The 14584-nt window shown below is 39.4% G+C and overlaps 2 protein-coding genes across 3 annotated transcripts in view; one reads left to right on the forward strand and one right to left on the reverse strand.

Annotated features, from left to right (window-relative positions):
- Nucleotides 1–350: 350 nt before the first annotated feature.
- si:dkey-183i3.6 (LAT2 domain-containing protein) lies at nt 351–7355 on the forward strand. Its single transcript, XM_046040174.1, has 12 exons — nt 351–387; nt 520–624; nt 2619–2661; nt 2882–2925; nt 3039–3072; nt 3754–3782; nt 3942–3980; nt 4107–4137; nt 5077–5111; nt 5235–5291; nt 5386–5445; nt 6235–7355. Exons 2-12 carry the CDS (start codon nt 522–524, stop codon nt 6261–6263), a joined length of 504 nt encoding a protein of 167 aa, XP_045896130.1. The 5' UTR covers nt 351–387; nt 520–521; the 3' UTR covers nt 6264–7355.
- Nucleotides 7356–7681: 326 nt separating this feature from the next.
- Nucleotides 7682–14584, reverse strand: part of pgk1 (phosphoglycerate kinase 1) — a 16506-nt gene continuing 9603 nt past the window's right edge. The window contains exons 5-11 of one of the 2 annotated variants that reach the window (XM_046040241.1): nt 13893–13996; nt 13659–13778; nt 11619–11733; nt 9065–9244; nt 8792–8969; nt 8597–8695; nt 7682–8471 (exon numbers count right to left, since the gene is read on the reverse strand). In XM_046040241.1, coding sequence (XP_045896197.1) covers nt 8431–8471; nt 8597–8695; nt 8792–8969; nt 9065–9244; nt 11619–11733; nt 13659–13778; nt 13893–13996 — 837 coding nt within the window. In that variant the 3' untranslated portion in view covers nt 7682–8430. The remainder of the gene's footprint in view (nt 8472–8596; nt 8696–8791; nt 8970–9064; nt 9245–11618; nt 11734–13658; nt 13779–13892; nt 13997–14584) is intronic. The other variant, XM_046040240.1, reaches the window with a different exon arrangement.

Consider the following 14584-nt stretch of genomic DNA (forward strand, 5'->3'; position numbering starts at 1 on the left):
TGCTGAGGTGTGATGTTTATTTAACTTGCCTTTGACACAACCAAGAGCAAAACATATACTTAATTTGAGACCAGGCAGTCCAATATATATTTGTGAAACCCCTGCAGATATAAATGACCTGACCACTGTATTAAAGTTGTGACAGCTTGTGTAAATGTTTCCTGAGTTCACTGTCTTAAATATTTTACTATATTGTAACAATCTGATGCTTCTAAAAAGGCAGCGTACGAAGGTGTTAAGTCCCAGTTACAAACGGCAAACTGTGTTTCAGTTTCAGTTTGGCCAACCACATCCTGTGGTTCACTCTGTCTTGTTAACAGGAAAACAGCAGCTACTTCAACCATGACAGAGTGAATAAGTGTAGATCACTGACCAGCAATCATTGCGGTAATATAATCTCAAAAACAACCGCTCTAAATGACTTACAAATAACCTTTAACATTTGAGCTTGTTGAGTTGGTTATTTCATTCGTACAATAACTATGTCAGTGCACTCAGTTGGTGATTTCTGTCTTTTAGGTATGATAGGTAACTCCAGTCTGCTGGCTGCTGTCCTCCCTGTTGTGTCAGTGGTGTCTCTGAGTCTACTGTCTCTTCTCTGTCTACGATGCAAAAAGAAAACCAGTAAGTGCACTTTCTCAAAGGCTGGAACAGTGTGAATGTGTGTGATCTGTGCATGCCGTAGTAGCGGTGGAAGATACTCAATCTGAGTCAAACGTGCGCTTGTGTTTGGCTGCTTCAGCTTTCTTTGCAGGCACGTTTTGGGGAGGCAATTGCAAGTGTAGTTTTATTCTTCCCAATTTACAGTGTCATTTTTTTTTCACCGTGTATCAGTGTACCAGTACAGTACGCACCAACATGTACATGTAGGGGACAAGATGTAAAGTTAGGGAATAAGGGGTTAACAATGTGTGAAGAGAGGATAATTAGTTCTGTAGCTTTTTGTAAATCTGATGTGATTTCAAAATGATCATATACCACATACCTACAGGGGAGGGGTACAGATGATAACAAAAAGAGGATAGGCAAACTCCATATGTATTTTTCCTCCGTTTCTATTTTTTTTAGGTCAGGGGTACTTGTGGGTTTTTACTTTGGAACAAGGGGACTATAGCCTAGATGTTACTGTTTTTGTTGTGTCTCTTTACTTACTTTCTTAACAGGTTTATGTGGATTGACATTAACACAGAGTGCTGTTCCATGTTGTCACAGAGTATAGGAAGTACAAAAAATAATAAGAACAAAATATTTTGTTATTGTCAATATTTTGCATTGATTAAAAAATTTAATTGGCTGCTGTCATAGTAAAGGGAGAGACTTGATGAAATGAGGAAAACGCCGCACACTTTCAAAGACATTCATTGTGTTACCCCCTTAAACTTTTCATATACACATGAAAAGTTTTGGGCGTAGTTGAGGAGAGAATGAAGAAAGACAAGCTTGGGGGAGAAGTTCAAACCCTGCATTTGTTTGGGGCGTGATTGTTTTGTAAAGCTTGCAAAAATTGTTAGACGCAGCACCTCAATCATGACAGAAATCAGGTTATCATCAAATTTAGTGTAACATTTAACTTATTTTTAAAGACAATTTGCTAAATAAAATGGAAATTAATGCGTGTCTAATCCACTACTACAGGCCTATTCAACTGGTGGCCTGTGGGTCAACTCTGGCCCGTCAGACCAGCCAATTGATCAGTTCTGCTAATAAAAATCCTTCAAACCAGCAGAGCACTCCTGTGCTGTCCGTAACAGCCAATCACAGACATGCATTATTGATGATGAAAGAAAGCCTCCTTTGCATGCTGCTGTTGCTGCCTGCGACTCCCAACTTCTCTCACATGAACATTATAAAAAACGAATATTCGTGCCTCCTTGACAAACAGGCGTTTACATCACTGTTTGTGGATTACCCTCACTTCTTATGAACCGGCCTTCTCTGTCATTGCTAAATCAAAGAAGTGCAATCTCTTGCATTAGTAGCCTATAGGCGCGTAAACTAGGCCTATCTGTTTTCTGCCGCTAATCTTCCAGTCAGGCATTTTTAAACCACTTGCAGGAAAAGAGGCGACACAATAACCTAATTAAACTAATACCAGTCACACTTCAAATGAATGAAAACGAAGTGGAAAACATGATGGAAAAATGGCACTTTTGTTTATTCTCGACACTGATCTGATGTTTTGGTCTCTTTAGTGGACATTTAAGTCACTTTCTTCGCGTGCGTCATGGTTTATTCGCTAAGCCTCTTTCCATTGCACTTTTTGCTTTTGTCAGTACACCAACTCGTCTTTCTTTGCAGCGCTATCCTTCGACTTGTTTGTTGACATTTCCACTGAGGTTTGTTTTATATGCAAATTGAAAATGCACAGGTGGCGCACTTTGAAGCATACCGAGGCCCCTTCCTGTGTCAAAGGCCGTGTTAAAAAGCTATCAGTCATATGCTAATACACTTCTTCTACTCTTTTAACTTGTATAACTGCCACAGGTAATGTCAGTCCTGTTTATACACATTAACTGCACAAACATCTGTGGTGAAAATCTTCAAAAGCAGCCTAGTTTGTTTACTGTGGGTTAACGATGATCATAAACTAACATTTCACTGCCTTGTATTTCTTGCAGAGATCATTCATGAGGAGCATCAAATATACAATCCGCAGACATTGTGAGTGTGAAATATTTGTATTTGTAACTCATGTTGGCAGGTAGCTTTTGACCAGTGTTTCTATTGATTATTAAGATAACACCCTACTCATTAAGTTGACACATGACAGACAGCTGTAAAAGTAAGTTTTGTTAAGATGAATATTTAACGATCATATTTAACATAGAACATATTTAAATTACTTCATAAAAACTTTGACACAAAAATACTATCTTTACAGCCAACGTGGGGGAAGTATATTTGCTGTGACGCAGTCAAAAACAGGTAAGAATCAACTATTGTTATTCACAACATCAGATATCTCTCTGTCCACCTGGATTTCTACTCATTATACACATTTAATTAGCATCTTTAACTTTTGCCATTACATTTTTCAGTCACCAGAGCCAATCAGATAACTTCAACCTCTGAGTAAGTATATCAAAACACATTCACATTTATATTGAAAATGCAGTCGTCGTATCCAATCACATCAGAGGAGGAACATCAGTTTCATCTCTGTGTGCGTCCAGTACAGAGATGCAGCTTCTTTGTTGAAAAGCACTTTGATGATGGAGCTAGAGTAACCGTTTTTGACCTAAGCTAACGTTATAAGCTAAACACCTCACTAGATCTATCTTTGTAAACGCATAGATCATCAATCTTGCAGTCTGACTCTGGGTAACATGCAAACAATCTCCCTACATTCAGCGCCAGAGGACTGCAACAAAGCATCTGCACTTCCACCGGTGTTGGGAAGGTTATTTTCTAAATGCAAAAGATTACTGACTACAAGTTACTCTAAAAAGTATTAGTAGTGTAACAACTTCAATTACTTTATCAATGTAATGTAACTTATTACATTTAATTAAATGAGAACCAATCAAAAGCATCAGGTGACAGTGCTAACCACTGCACCGTGCCGCACCCACTAATTAACACATTTCTTTCTAATTTGTTTCATCGTTACACAAACAGAAATGTATATAAAAACTGTGATTTAATCGAGTTATGCATCAGAACTATTTAAATACTAACAAGAAGACTTCAGGAAGTAATAGATATACATTTAGTAAGCTTTAGACTAATAATTCTAATTCACATGTTTTTCAGTGAAACCCGTGACAGATTTGGGGAGACAGGTAAGCTCATGCTGTTTTTTGTTTTGTTGAAAGGTTTCATTTTTATACCAAAGAATATAAGTTTATTCTAAAAAGCTTTCAACACTTACAACAGTAGGCGATCTTGATCTATATTAATCTGAGCGGATCCATCACAAGTTTAATCACCTTGTCTTACAGCTATAAGCACTTCTGAACCAGAGTATACAAATGTACATGGTAGGTTTACATACATAATACACAATAAATGCATCTGAATAAATGAGTATTTTTTACATATACTGTATGTATCATTATATAACTGCATTATTTCTGTATTTTTGACACAAACATGGTTGTACTAAGTAGCTAAAGGAGATCCGGAACATACATATGTGTAAGTATTTAAGATCTTTTCATTCACTTCCTCATTAAAAATGAAAATATATAGAAAAGCAATGTATACCTAATTAATGCAAACATTTAGGTTTTTTTATGCAAGTGGTTCAGTTCTGCATTCAGAATCGGAGAGACTCAACTTAATGTTTGAAGCGAAAATATGTTGATTTATGTACTTTTATATTATATTTTTAAAATCACCAGAATTTGGAAAATTGTCACTTAAATCAACTGATCCTGTGAATCTGCAGTTTTAAATAAGACAACAGCTACATTTATTTAGCTGTTGTCTTTACATTTATTTAGTATTTCCATTGTATGCTACTTTTATACTTTTAAACATTAGTTATTAGTTACTTTGCAGATTTAAATTATGAATACAAAATTTAAAACAACTACTACATTATGATGTATTTCTATAGGTCAAGCTTCCCAGCATTATCTAAAGTAAATAAAATTAGCTCCACCTTTACCAGTTGCAACATCAAATGTAGTTAATGTACACATTATTGCATCACTAATTATAATCCAGTAATATAATGATTCTGAAACAGGACATTCTGCATAATGAGTACTTTTATTTCTGGTACTTTAAGTATATTTTGATGCTAATACTTTTATACTTTACTAGAAACAGAGAATTTCTTCACCATAGTATTGCTGCTTTGACTTAAGTAAAAGACCTGAGTACTTCTACCAATATATACTCGAATATATATGACCAATAACATATAGCTAGAATAAATAACAGTAATGAGTCCAAAAAATGAAAGGGCACTATAAATTATTAAACAACACAGTTTTAAAACAGTGAGAAATAATCTGGGAAAGACCTTTTCTACCTGTCCGTGTAAAGCAAGATCACTGTGGAACATTTTGGACATTACACACAGAACAAAAGGGTCACAAAATGTCACGTTTGTCTATTGTTTTACAGATCTCCACTCGCAGAGTACATAAATGAAAAAAAGGGTGAGCAGTTTCACATTAGACTCTTACAGTGAAAGACTAATTGAACATATGTTTACCACCAGTTTCTCCATCTTGACAGCTTTGCTCTTAGTTTTAACATTTCATTACATGCACTTTTATTAGATAGTGATGATGATCCAGGTGTCTATGCAAACGTCACATCGTCGCCAACAAAAGATGGTATGTATAGAGATGAGAGCTTTCTCACAACATTAGTGGGTTGTACGTTAAGTTGTAGGAATGTGAAAGATAACCCTGCTGTTTCACCAAACAGACGAGGACGACTACGAGAACTCTGAATTCCTGGATCAAAGAGTGGAGGAGCAAGAAGATGGTGAGTGCCTTAAACAGCGTTTATTTGTATTCACAAAAGGTATTTCTTTGGTTTTATTTCTTATTCTACTCAATCTGAGGCAGAGCTGCAACATTTAGTCCAAAAATTGATTAGGGGATCAGGACAGGAAATATATCAGCAACTATTTTAATATTTTAATGAATTGTTTAAGTCAGATTTTAAGTAAAATGCCAAAGGTTTCTCTGGTTCCAGCCTCTCAAATATGAACTTTCGCTGCTTTTCTCTATTTTATAACATTATAAACTGAGTGTCTTTGGATTTTGGAGGGTTGGTCGGTGTATTTTTCAGTATTTCTGACTTTTTAGAGAGCAAACAATTAACTGATCAATCATGGAAATAATCAACATATTAACAGATACTGAAAAATAACTGTTAGTTACAGCCTTAAACCCAAGTTAAAGAAAAGGACAAAGGGTTACGGAAGACGGGTGACAATAATATAATTAAAAAACAGAAATTAAGTACAGTTACAGTACAACAAGTATTTTTCAGCTGTATGAATTAATTTATTCTGTGGCACAGTGATGAGCTTTATAGAGTGACAAAAGAGGAATTGTGGGGTTAACTGGGGTAACAGAACTCGTATGTAGTTGTGTTAAAGATGAATACTTTTTTACAATTTACAATAAAGTTACATCTGCGGTACAGTAGGCTGCAGTTTAGACGGTCTGTTCAGGTAGCTGCTATTATGCAAGTTATTAAATAAAGCTTTCACATATTCTGTATCTCAAGGTTCACATTTTAACTATTCATTCCTTTTGTTATTAGATGAACCAGATTATGTGAATGAAATCTGAGACTGCACCTGAAGTTGACACCACTGACAGCACCAGAAAACAGCCTGCATGCTGTACTTTCTGCTGCGTAAAACTTATAAAGTAGTTATTTTTATATTCCTGCTATGTCTGATGTGCAGCTGAAGAAAATGCTCAGACTTTGATCGTGATGGAAACCCTGCCATCTAGTGGTAAAACATGCTGTACACAATGAACACATGTAAGAGACATGCTTTTGTACCTGTTTGTATTCCTGAATGTTTTCTTTGTGGGGGTCAAAATGGAAAATGTTGAATCTGTTGGCAGCTTTAATTAAGAAAGAAGTTAATAGACTACAGAGCAAAGAAGTACCAGTTTAATGCTGAAATCAAACTGACCAAATGTGCCTCAATGTTCGGAGACTGACGAAGATGAGATCAGAGATGCTTAATTTGCTGTATTGTTTCCTATAAGGGGTTTTCCTAAATTGCAGAAGTAAAAATGTTTTGTTATTCATGAAGCTGCTGAATGGCAGCATTTTACTCCACCAGTGGAAGTTAAAGTAGTAATACCACAATGTAAAATTGGCTATACTACAGTTACACATACAGGAAGGCATTTCAACTGACAAAATACATGGATTTAAAAATAAATAAATTTATATTGCTGATGTATGGTAAACGTAAAGCATACATGCTATTTATCAAGTGATCAGTTTTGAGCTGCCCTTACAGATTACTCTTATGGTATGAGTCTTCTTCACAAGTTTGATAAATGCACACCCTGTTGTGTTACACTGCAGTAGTGTTGGGATCCAGGTACATAGTAATTAAAGTGAGGAGAACGGTGTTTTAGTGATAAGCATGTTCACGTTTACAAATCTCTGCGCTCTGCTGATTGCACCCAAGTGTGTAACCAGTAAGACCTGCCAGTGGATGCGCTACAACTAGCCAATCATTTTCTCAACTAAATGATTCATCGTTTAGTCTATAAAAGAGATCAGAAAACAATGAATGAATTCATCTCAATCAACCCCTTATATTTTTCTACCTGTCATGTTTATTGTTTGGCACCAAAACGGCAAATTCCTTGGATCTGTAAACCTATTTGGCAATAAAGCGGATTCTGATCAAATATCTTGTTTTGTTCGACCCAACAGTGATGATCAGTTTGCAGTTAAAAAAAAAAAAAAGCTGTACATTCTCACATTTTTAGGGGCTGGAAGCATCAGATGTTTGTCATTTCAACTTGAAGCACTTAAAATGATCTGATCGTCAAATTAGATGCCAAATATCTGACTACATGTGTCATCGACTAACTGTTGCACTTTTAGATATGAGCACTGTCAAGGAGTTTTCTGTGAGTTGATAAATGATTGTCTCGAACCCGACGCCACTGAACAGGGTGTTAAACTCTGATTCAAAGCCCTTGAGAAAAATAAAAAAAACAGTCACAGAAAGGGTTTTTACACAGAGATGGTTTTATTTTTGTGAATAGATCCGCAGAGACAGACAAGCCACAGTCTGAAGCCGCTCAGAAAACAGACAGAAGATCAGAGGTGACATTCATGGGAACAGACACGCACGCACATAAACCGTTGCTATATATAACCGATATATGCATCGGTATACACACTGAGGGTGGTGCAGGGACGTTCCCAGGGTGGCTACACAAAAGTGACGCAGTATTACACAGACACACACGAGAGCCAGTGTCTATTAACGGCTGACACTTCCTCCAGCATGTCTAAGACTTAATCCAGATTCTGTATCTGCTGTGTTTCAGTCAGCCGTTCAGCATGTCAACAGGAAAATGCAGAAAACTACAACCACCTTTACAAGCCTTTTGACATTTTTCTTCGTCTTAAAAAAGAAAGTTTTACTTGTCAAATATGAGCCATCACTGTGGCTCCTATTTCCTGCAGTTTGACTTGAGGAGCTTTATCAGCATGTTGAAGTAAGGCAGAAGGCTCTACTTGTTACAGACAGTGCTGATACATCTGACGCAAAGGAAGTGATTCTCATAGCTGGCATTAAAAACAAAGACTGAACACAAGATTAAATGGCTGGTAAAGCGGGTGTGGTTCTCTCTCCTTTTGTTGTTTGGAGGTTTCAGGAGTAAACAGTTGTCTGGCTGAGTAGCGACCCACCTCTCATACACACTTCCACGCACAGTCACACACACTCACACCAGCGGGCAGATGGGAAGTTTAGGCACTGCTCAGTGCGTCCACACCAGGCAGGACTTTACCTGAAGACAGAGAGAGCAAACACACAGTCAGCATCCTCCTCAGCACTGGGATGATTAGTGTTTTATTTTTATCTGTTCGTCATCGTCCTGCAAATCAACGTCATGTTGTTTGTTCTGTGGCTCACCCTCCAGCAGCTCCAGGCTGGCGCCGCCTCCTGTGCTCACATGGCTGACTTTGTCTTCCGTGTTCCACTTGGCACAGCAGGTGGCAGTGTCGCCCCCACCTGGACACAAACAAACATTCAGGATTTAAGGGTTTATTTCAACATCTTCAAACAAGACACACTGATAGAGCTCCCCTCCACTCTTTTCTTTCTTACCGATAATTGTGATGCAGCCCAATTTGGTCACCTCGACCACTTTGTCCATCAGGTTCTTTGTCCCTTTGGCAAAGTTGTCCCACTCAAACACGCCAACTGGGCCGTTCCACACGATCTGCTTGGCCCTGGCCACCGCCTCTGCGTAGGCTTTAGAGCTCTCTGGTCCACAGTCCAAACCCTGCAGGGGAGAGATTTATGGGCGAAATTACCATAACGGAAGCAAAAGACAGTGAAAATAGACAGTAGTAGACAAAATAAATCCTCTTTTCTCACCATCCAGCCGGCAGGAATGCCAGCAGCGACGGTCGCAGTGCCGGTGGTGGCTTTCTCGTCAAACTTGTCTGCAGTGATGAAGTCGACGGGCAGCGTGATCTTGACGCCTTTCTTCTCCGCTTTTGCCATCAGGTCCTTGACGATGCCGGCACCCTCCTCGTCGTACAGGGAGGTACCGATCTGAAAGGGGAGAGTGAAAAATTAACCACACAGAGCAGACTTGTGTTGAGCAGCCCAGCTGGCCTGTGACGTCTTGATGTCAACAACAAAAGAGGCCGGACGGGTCACAGCAGACAACATGAAGATCTCTTGTCAAAGCCCAAAGTAAATGATTGTATAAATGACAATGATTTTAAAAAGGTTAACATTGGTATTTTTCAACCTGGACCCTATTTTTAAAATAGTTGGTCCAGTAGTCAAGCAGGGGCGCTGCAGTCGACAGCAGCAAAACAGGGCTGCAATCTTTGCGGGTAGTTACGTCCACCAAAGTGCTCGTTGTTGCCACTGACGGGGTCAGATTGTTACCTTTTTTAAAAACCAGGCAGTCAGTAGAACTCTTATCTCAAAGCTACCAGACTCCATTTATAGACAAAAGGATCTTCTCTTCTTTATCCTTTCCAGAATGTTGTCAGACACTTGTGACAACAATTACGTGATCTTTAATTTCTGTTGCTCAGCTTCTTGAAATTTTTTTACTTGGTAGATAATTGACACATTCATACATCATGTTGTGGTTTGAGTTTCATTTGACAGTGATTCACAAATCATGTACCATAAAAGTCAAAAAAGTCCAGAAGAGAAATCCAGCCATTAGATCTTTGCTTGACTCGTAACTAGGTAATAAACATGTTAGGGAGCGCTGGGATAGGTCTTCCCTCTCATTTCCTAGAAGGCTTTGTTAATTCAACTAAAGAAAGCTACTCTTGTTACATATACACAGTAAAACAAACCAATCAGTAGGAGGGAGGGCTTATGTTATTGACACCACTGGAAGAGATAAGAGATTCAATAAAACGTGTGTTAGCATTAGCAAATCTGGGGTATTAAACAGATTTGTGAAACTGCTTTGTTTGAGGTTGAGAATCACGTTCATAACTTCAATTTGACCTCAGACAAAAAGATTAGAAAAGAGCAGCTTTTGTTTAAAAGGCTCAGTTCACCTAGATTACATGTTTCCACACTTCCATGTAGGGGTGCTATCTACACATACAGATAGTTTTGTGTTTGTGATGGAGGAAAAATCTCAAGAGACCAGTATCTCAAAATATGGACAAATACAATAGGAGGTGAATGGAATTGAGTTTGTGGCACTCACAGGATTAATAAAAAAAAAAAAAGCTTCTGGGAACTCTGCAGACGTCTGTATAAACGACTCATCGGGACGACCTTCTACTAATGAAATAGTGGATTATCCAGAGCGGAGGTTTTAGATCCTAAAGGTCTTTCACAGGAAACGACACTCCGCCTGCGTAGTGGGCCCCGTGGGGTCGCTCCACGCTTCTCTTGTGAACAGACACGGAAACAAGCCCTCGGCAGACTCTTTGGATGCAACCATGGCAACAGCTTCTGTGAGACACACAGCTGTAGCCCATTTAACTTAATTATACATAACGTTACCAGATACATCCAGTTTTGCGGGGATTCTCTGCCAAGTGCATTCCCTCCGGTAGATGCCATTTGTGAGTCTCTCCTCCATTTGTGCTGCGCGTCGCGTACAAAAAGACACGGGAACGCGCCCAATCGCCGCTCCGCCTGTCAGAATCCCCCGCCTCCTTTCCTACACCCTCGCCTCTCACTGAAAATTTAGACAAAACTGACAATCTTAAGAAAGTTTATATTAATGGATTTGGTCATTATGATTCTTTGTCTTCCAAACATGCAGCAACAGGGCATGAGCCCTACTCTGCCTCTGATTGGTGCAGGGCAATATGCACTTTGGGGGATGTAAACAGGGACAATATATGTTCTTTTGTCATTTCAGTAGTCAAGCCTTTCAACAAAACCTTGTCTTTTCAAATATTTTTGGTCAGAGGTCAGACTTTGGTTATGAACGTGATTTTCAGTCTCTGCTGTGAAACTAACAGTTTCACAAGTCCAACGTTCAACAGGAAGTGCAGCAGCTCGATTACGAGACCACGCCGACTGAGTTGTGAAGACCGTGAACTTGTGAAATGTCTGAAATGAAATACCACAAAGTTTTTTTAAAAAGTCATACAGAGTTCATTGCAAAGTGTGTATTTTACACAAGCTATTTAGAAGTAGATTAACTAATATTTCAAGCAGCTAAGTCTAATATTTACTCTTTTGCCTCTCCTGACTGCTGGGGGAAAACATCTGGCTTTTTAGCTGCTAAATGTTCCACTGTATTCACCCTGCTGTGGCCAGTACGACACAATGACTGAACCAAAACAGTAACTCTGTAAAACCAAAACAGTGACCTTTCATAAGTACACATGTCATGTGATCCACTGTCAATTCAGATTAAAGCTGCCTAATTATTCAAAGTTAAGAGTCCCGTTTGTGACACTGGTATTCTCTGCGTCATCTTCCTCACCTCCATGTTGTTGAGGACTTTGAGGAAGGTGAAGGCCATGCCGCCACCGATGATCATCTCATCAACCTTATCCAACATGTTGTTGATCAGCTGGATCTTATCTTTCACCTTCGCTCTGAAACACAGGCAGAGAGGCCAAACACATCAGTACTGATAACACACAGAGACAAACGCCAACTGTATGTACATATGAGATTAACAAAATGTCTTTCACTGTGCGGCCTTCAAAACACATCATTTATCTGGTTCACTGATGCGTAAAGAACCCGGTGCCAAACGCTGCAGCCGTTCACTGGCCGATCATTACACACCAATGACTCGATGCCCTCCGTTTGTGAGCTGCAGGAAGGTGATTGGCTGCACTGCTCGACGCTGAGCGGGAGTGACAGTTGCACAATGCACTCAGGCTAAAATGGAGTCTGACACCAGGCCAAAGGCCACATGTGACCACTCTGTTAAACGGAGCGTCTGCTACAGCAGCTTCACCCATGGTTTTCTCTGTGTTCACCCGACTGTGGTGCCACAAGAAATATAAAACCACTGCAGCACCACAGACATGAAACCACAGGAAGCAGGCGCCAGCTCGTGCAGAAAACACTCATCCTCCATGTTGTACAAGGCGGTAGCCTTGTGTTGCTTTTACTGAATCACAAATCTGGACTGTATGCTTTAGTTATAATCTGACATCCCCATTATTGATAACAGATATATTAATGATTAAAGTCTAACTCATTGTAGTTTCCAGCATGGAACATGTGTAATAACTGACAAGACATGATATCGTGCCTCTGCGATTTGTAGGCCATAATTGCGATTTCGATCAGTTATTCAGTATAAAGATGATCTTTGTTGTTGTAGCCACCAGAGCTCTGTAGGGCTACTTCATATCTATACAGACTGGATAAAACAGGAGACTGCTTGGAGAAAAGTAAGCAAGAAAGTCAAGTACCGCATAAGCTCAGAAAAGATGTGTATTAATTGATTCCAGCTATCATACTTTACTATGAAAGAAGTTAGCATTGCGTAGCCCTGATCAAGTTGAACTCCATTCAGACAAACGTGCATTTTAAAAGTTGCAATCTTGTCATCTTGACAAGCTGACAGACCTGAAAAAGCACAAACTTAATATTTTTAACAAGTCACCATCATGATGTAGTTATTTTGGTATTTTGATCAGTTTATTGCCACTAAAATCAGAGCAATATGTTTATTTTGGGTTCATACAGCTGTAGTAACAGCGTGTTGTATTTATTTGCGGTGTGTGTGAAAACTCATGCAAGTAGTCAAAGCAGTCGGGCATAATGCACCTGCACGCACACAAGTCGAAAATGTCTGAAAAGTTCAGCTGATCGGATAATGCTAAGTGATTCAACTACAACCCAAAACATTCCTAAAAACCACCACCACAAGAGGGGAATGTTAATAACCAAAAGTAAAGTATTGTATGTGACCCCTCATCTCTGCCTGCTGCACACATAGGCTGAGCAGTGCACTGTGACATCACAGGTTACATAATGAGCTTATAGTATCTATTCCTGGATGCACCTGGGTATTTTAAACAAAAATAAATAAGGCTGCTGTGTGATGACACATACTGTAGGAGAGGACAACACCGACAAGCAGACTTATTTTAAAACAAAAAGGGTACCTAAAATAAAAGCTGGTACATTGTTTTAGCCCGTTTGGTTTGGAGGAACAACACTCTTGTTTTGTGCTGTAAAGCTTTCAAGCATTCTTGGTCCTGGTAGATGACACGCAAATGGCGTATTTCTACTGTTTTTCATGATTGCTGCCATAGTTGTCGTAAAAAGTAAATTATAAACCTCTGTGCAGTGGTTTTGTGTCTTTTAACTCTTTAAACTTAAAGATCCGTTAGTCAAACTGGACTTCCTGGATTGTATTTTATGCCTCACGGGTACCTGAAGCTACACACTTCCATCAACGTAGCCGCTTGCAATGTTTTAACGCAGCTCCCTTTACAGTCTGAAGTCTCACCAACATGTTCAAACTTGATGAATTTTTGCAAGGAACGGTTCTCACCCTCCGAGGATGGCCAGGAAGGGCCTCTGAGGTTTTTCCAGAGCCATGGCAAAGTAGTCAAGCTCCTTCTTCATCAGGAATCCAGCCGCCTTCTGAGGCAGGTTCACTCCTACCATGGAGCTGGAAGAGGAGAAAGAAGGGACAGTCAGGAGAGGGAAAGTCATAAACAAGCAGCTGTTTCGATCTGTGAAAAATATCTTCATCTCACAGATGTCACTGCTACGGTCAGCTCACCTGTGGGCTCTGTGAGCTGTGCCGAAGGCATCGTTGATGAAAACATCTCCTAGTTTGGACAGAGACGCCCTGAAGGAGTCAATCTCCGCCTGGGAGGCCTTGGTCTGAGGGACAAAAAAAATAGAAAAGAATAAATAAGACAGGAAAGTATAAGATAACAGAGGAAACAAACACAGATGTAAAGTAGTAGCCTGTAGCAATATCACAGGGAATGAGTTACCATCTGTCAACCACTGGTAAACAGTATTAAGTGATGTTTTCACTCCCCCCCCCCCCTAAACTTTTAGTGTCCATATTCACAGAAGTTGTTGCTAATAGGACTATTGGGTTAACCAGTCGTCATACCGTTGAGCAAAGTAGTACAGACAGACTCAGTACCTGCAGCTTAATTAACTTAATGAATTGCTGTTACGCTGACAATGACCACTGATCAGAGCCTGCAACAATTAAAGCAGTCAAAAACATGAATACAGTAAGACAGAGCGGTCTTACATTAAATCTGGTGATTGTTTTCGGGTCTTCTGCGATAAAACTCTCCACTTTATTAAGATCCAACACTGATTCAATTTCCATCTAACATGTTTTGTCTATTTGTGGCTTTGCAAGGCTCCATCACAAGAGCAGCAAGTTATTATTTTTGTGGAAAAACAGCCAGAGGTCAGTGTGCACCAGCCCAGTTGAATATATGTGCT

Source organism: Micropterus dolomieu, linkage group LG23, assembly GCF_021292245.1.
Source record: "Micropterus dolomieu isolate WLL.071019.BEF.003 ecotype Adirondacks linkage group LG23, ASM2129224v1, whole genome shotgun sequence".
Classification (NCBI taxonomy): Eukaryota; Metazoa; Chordata; class Actinopteri; order Centrarchiformes; family Centrarchidae; genus Micropterus; species Micropterus dolomieu.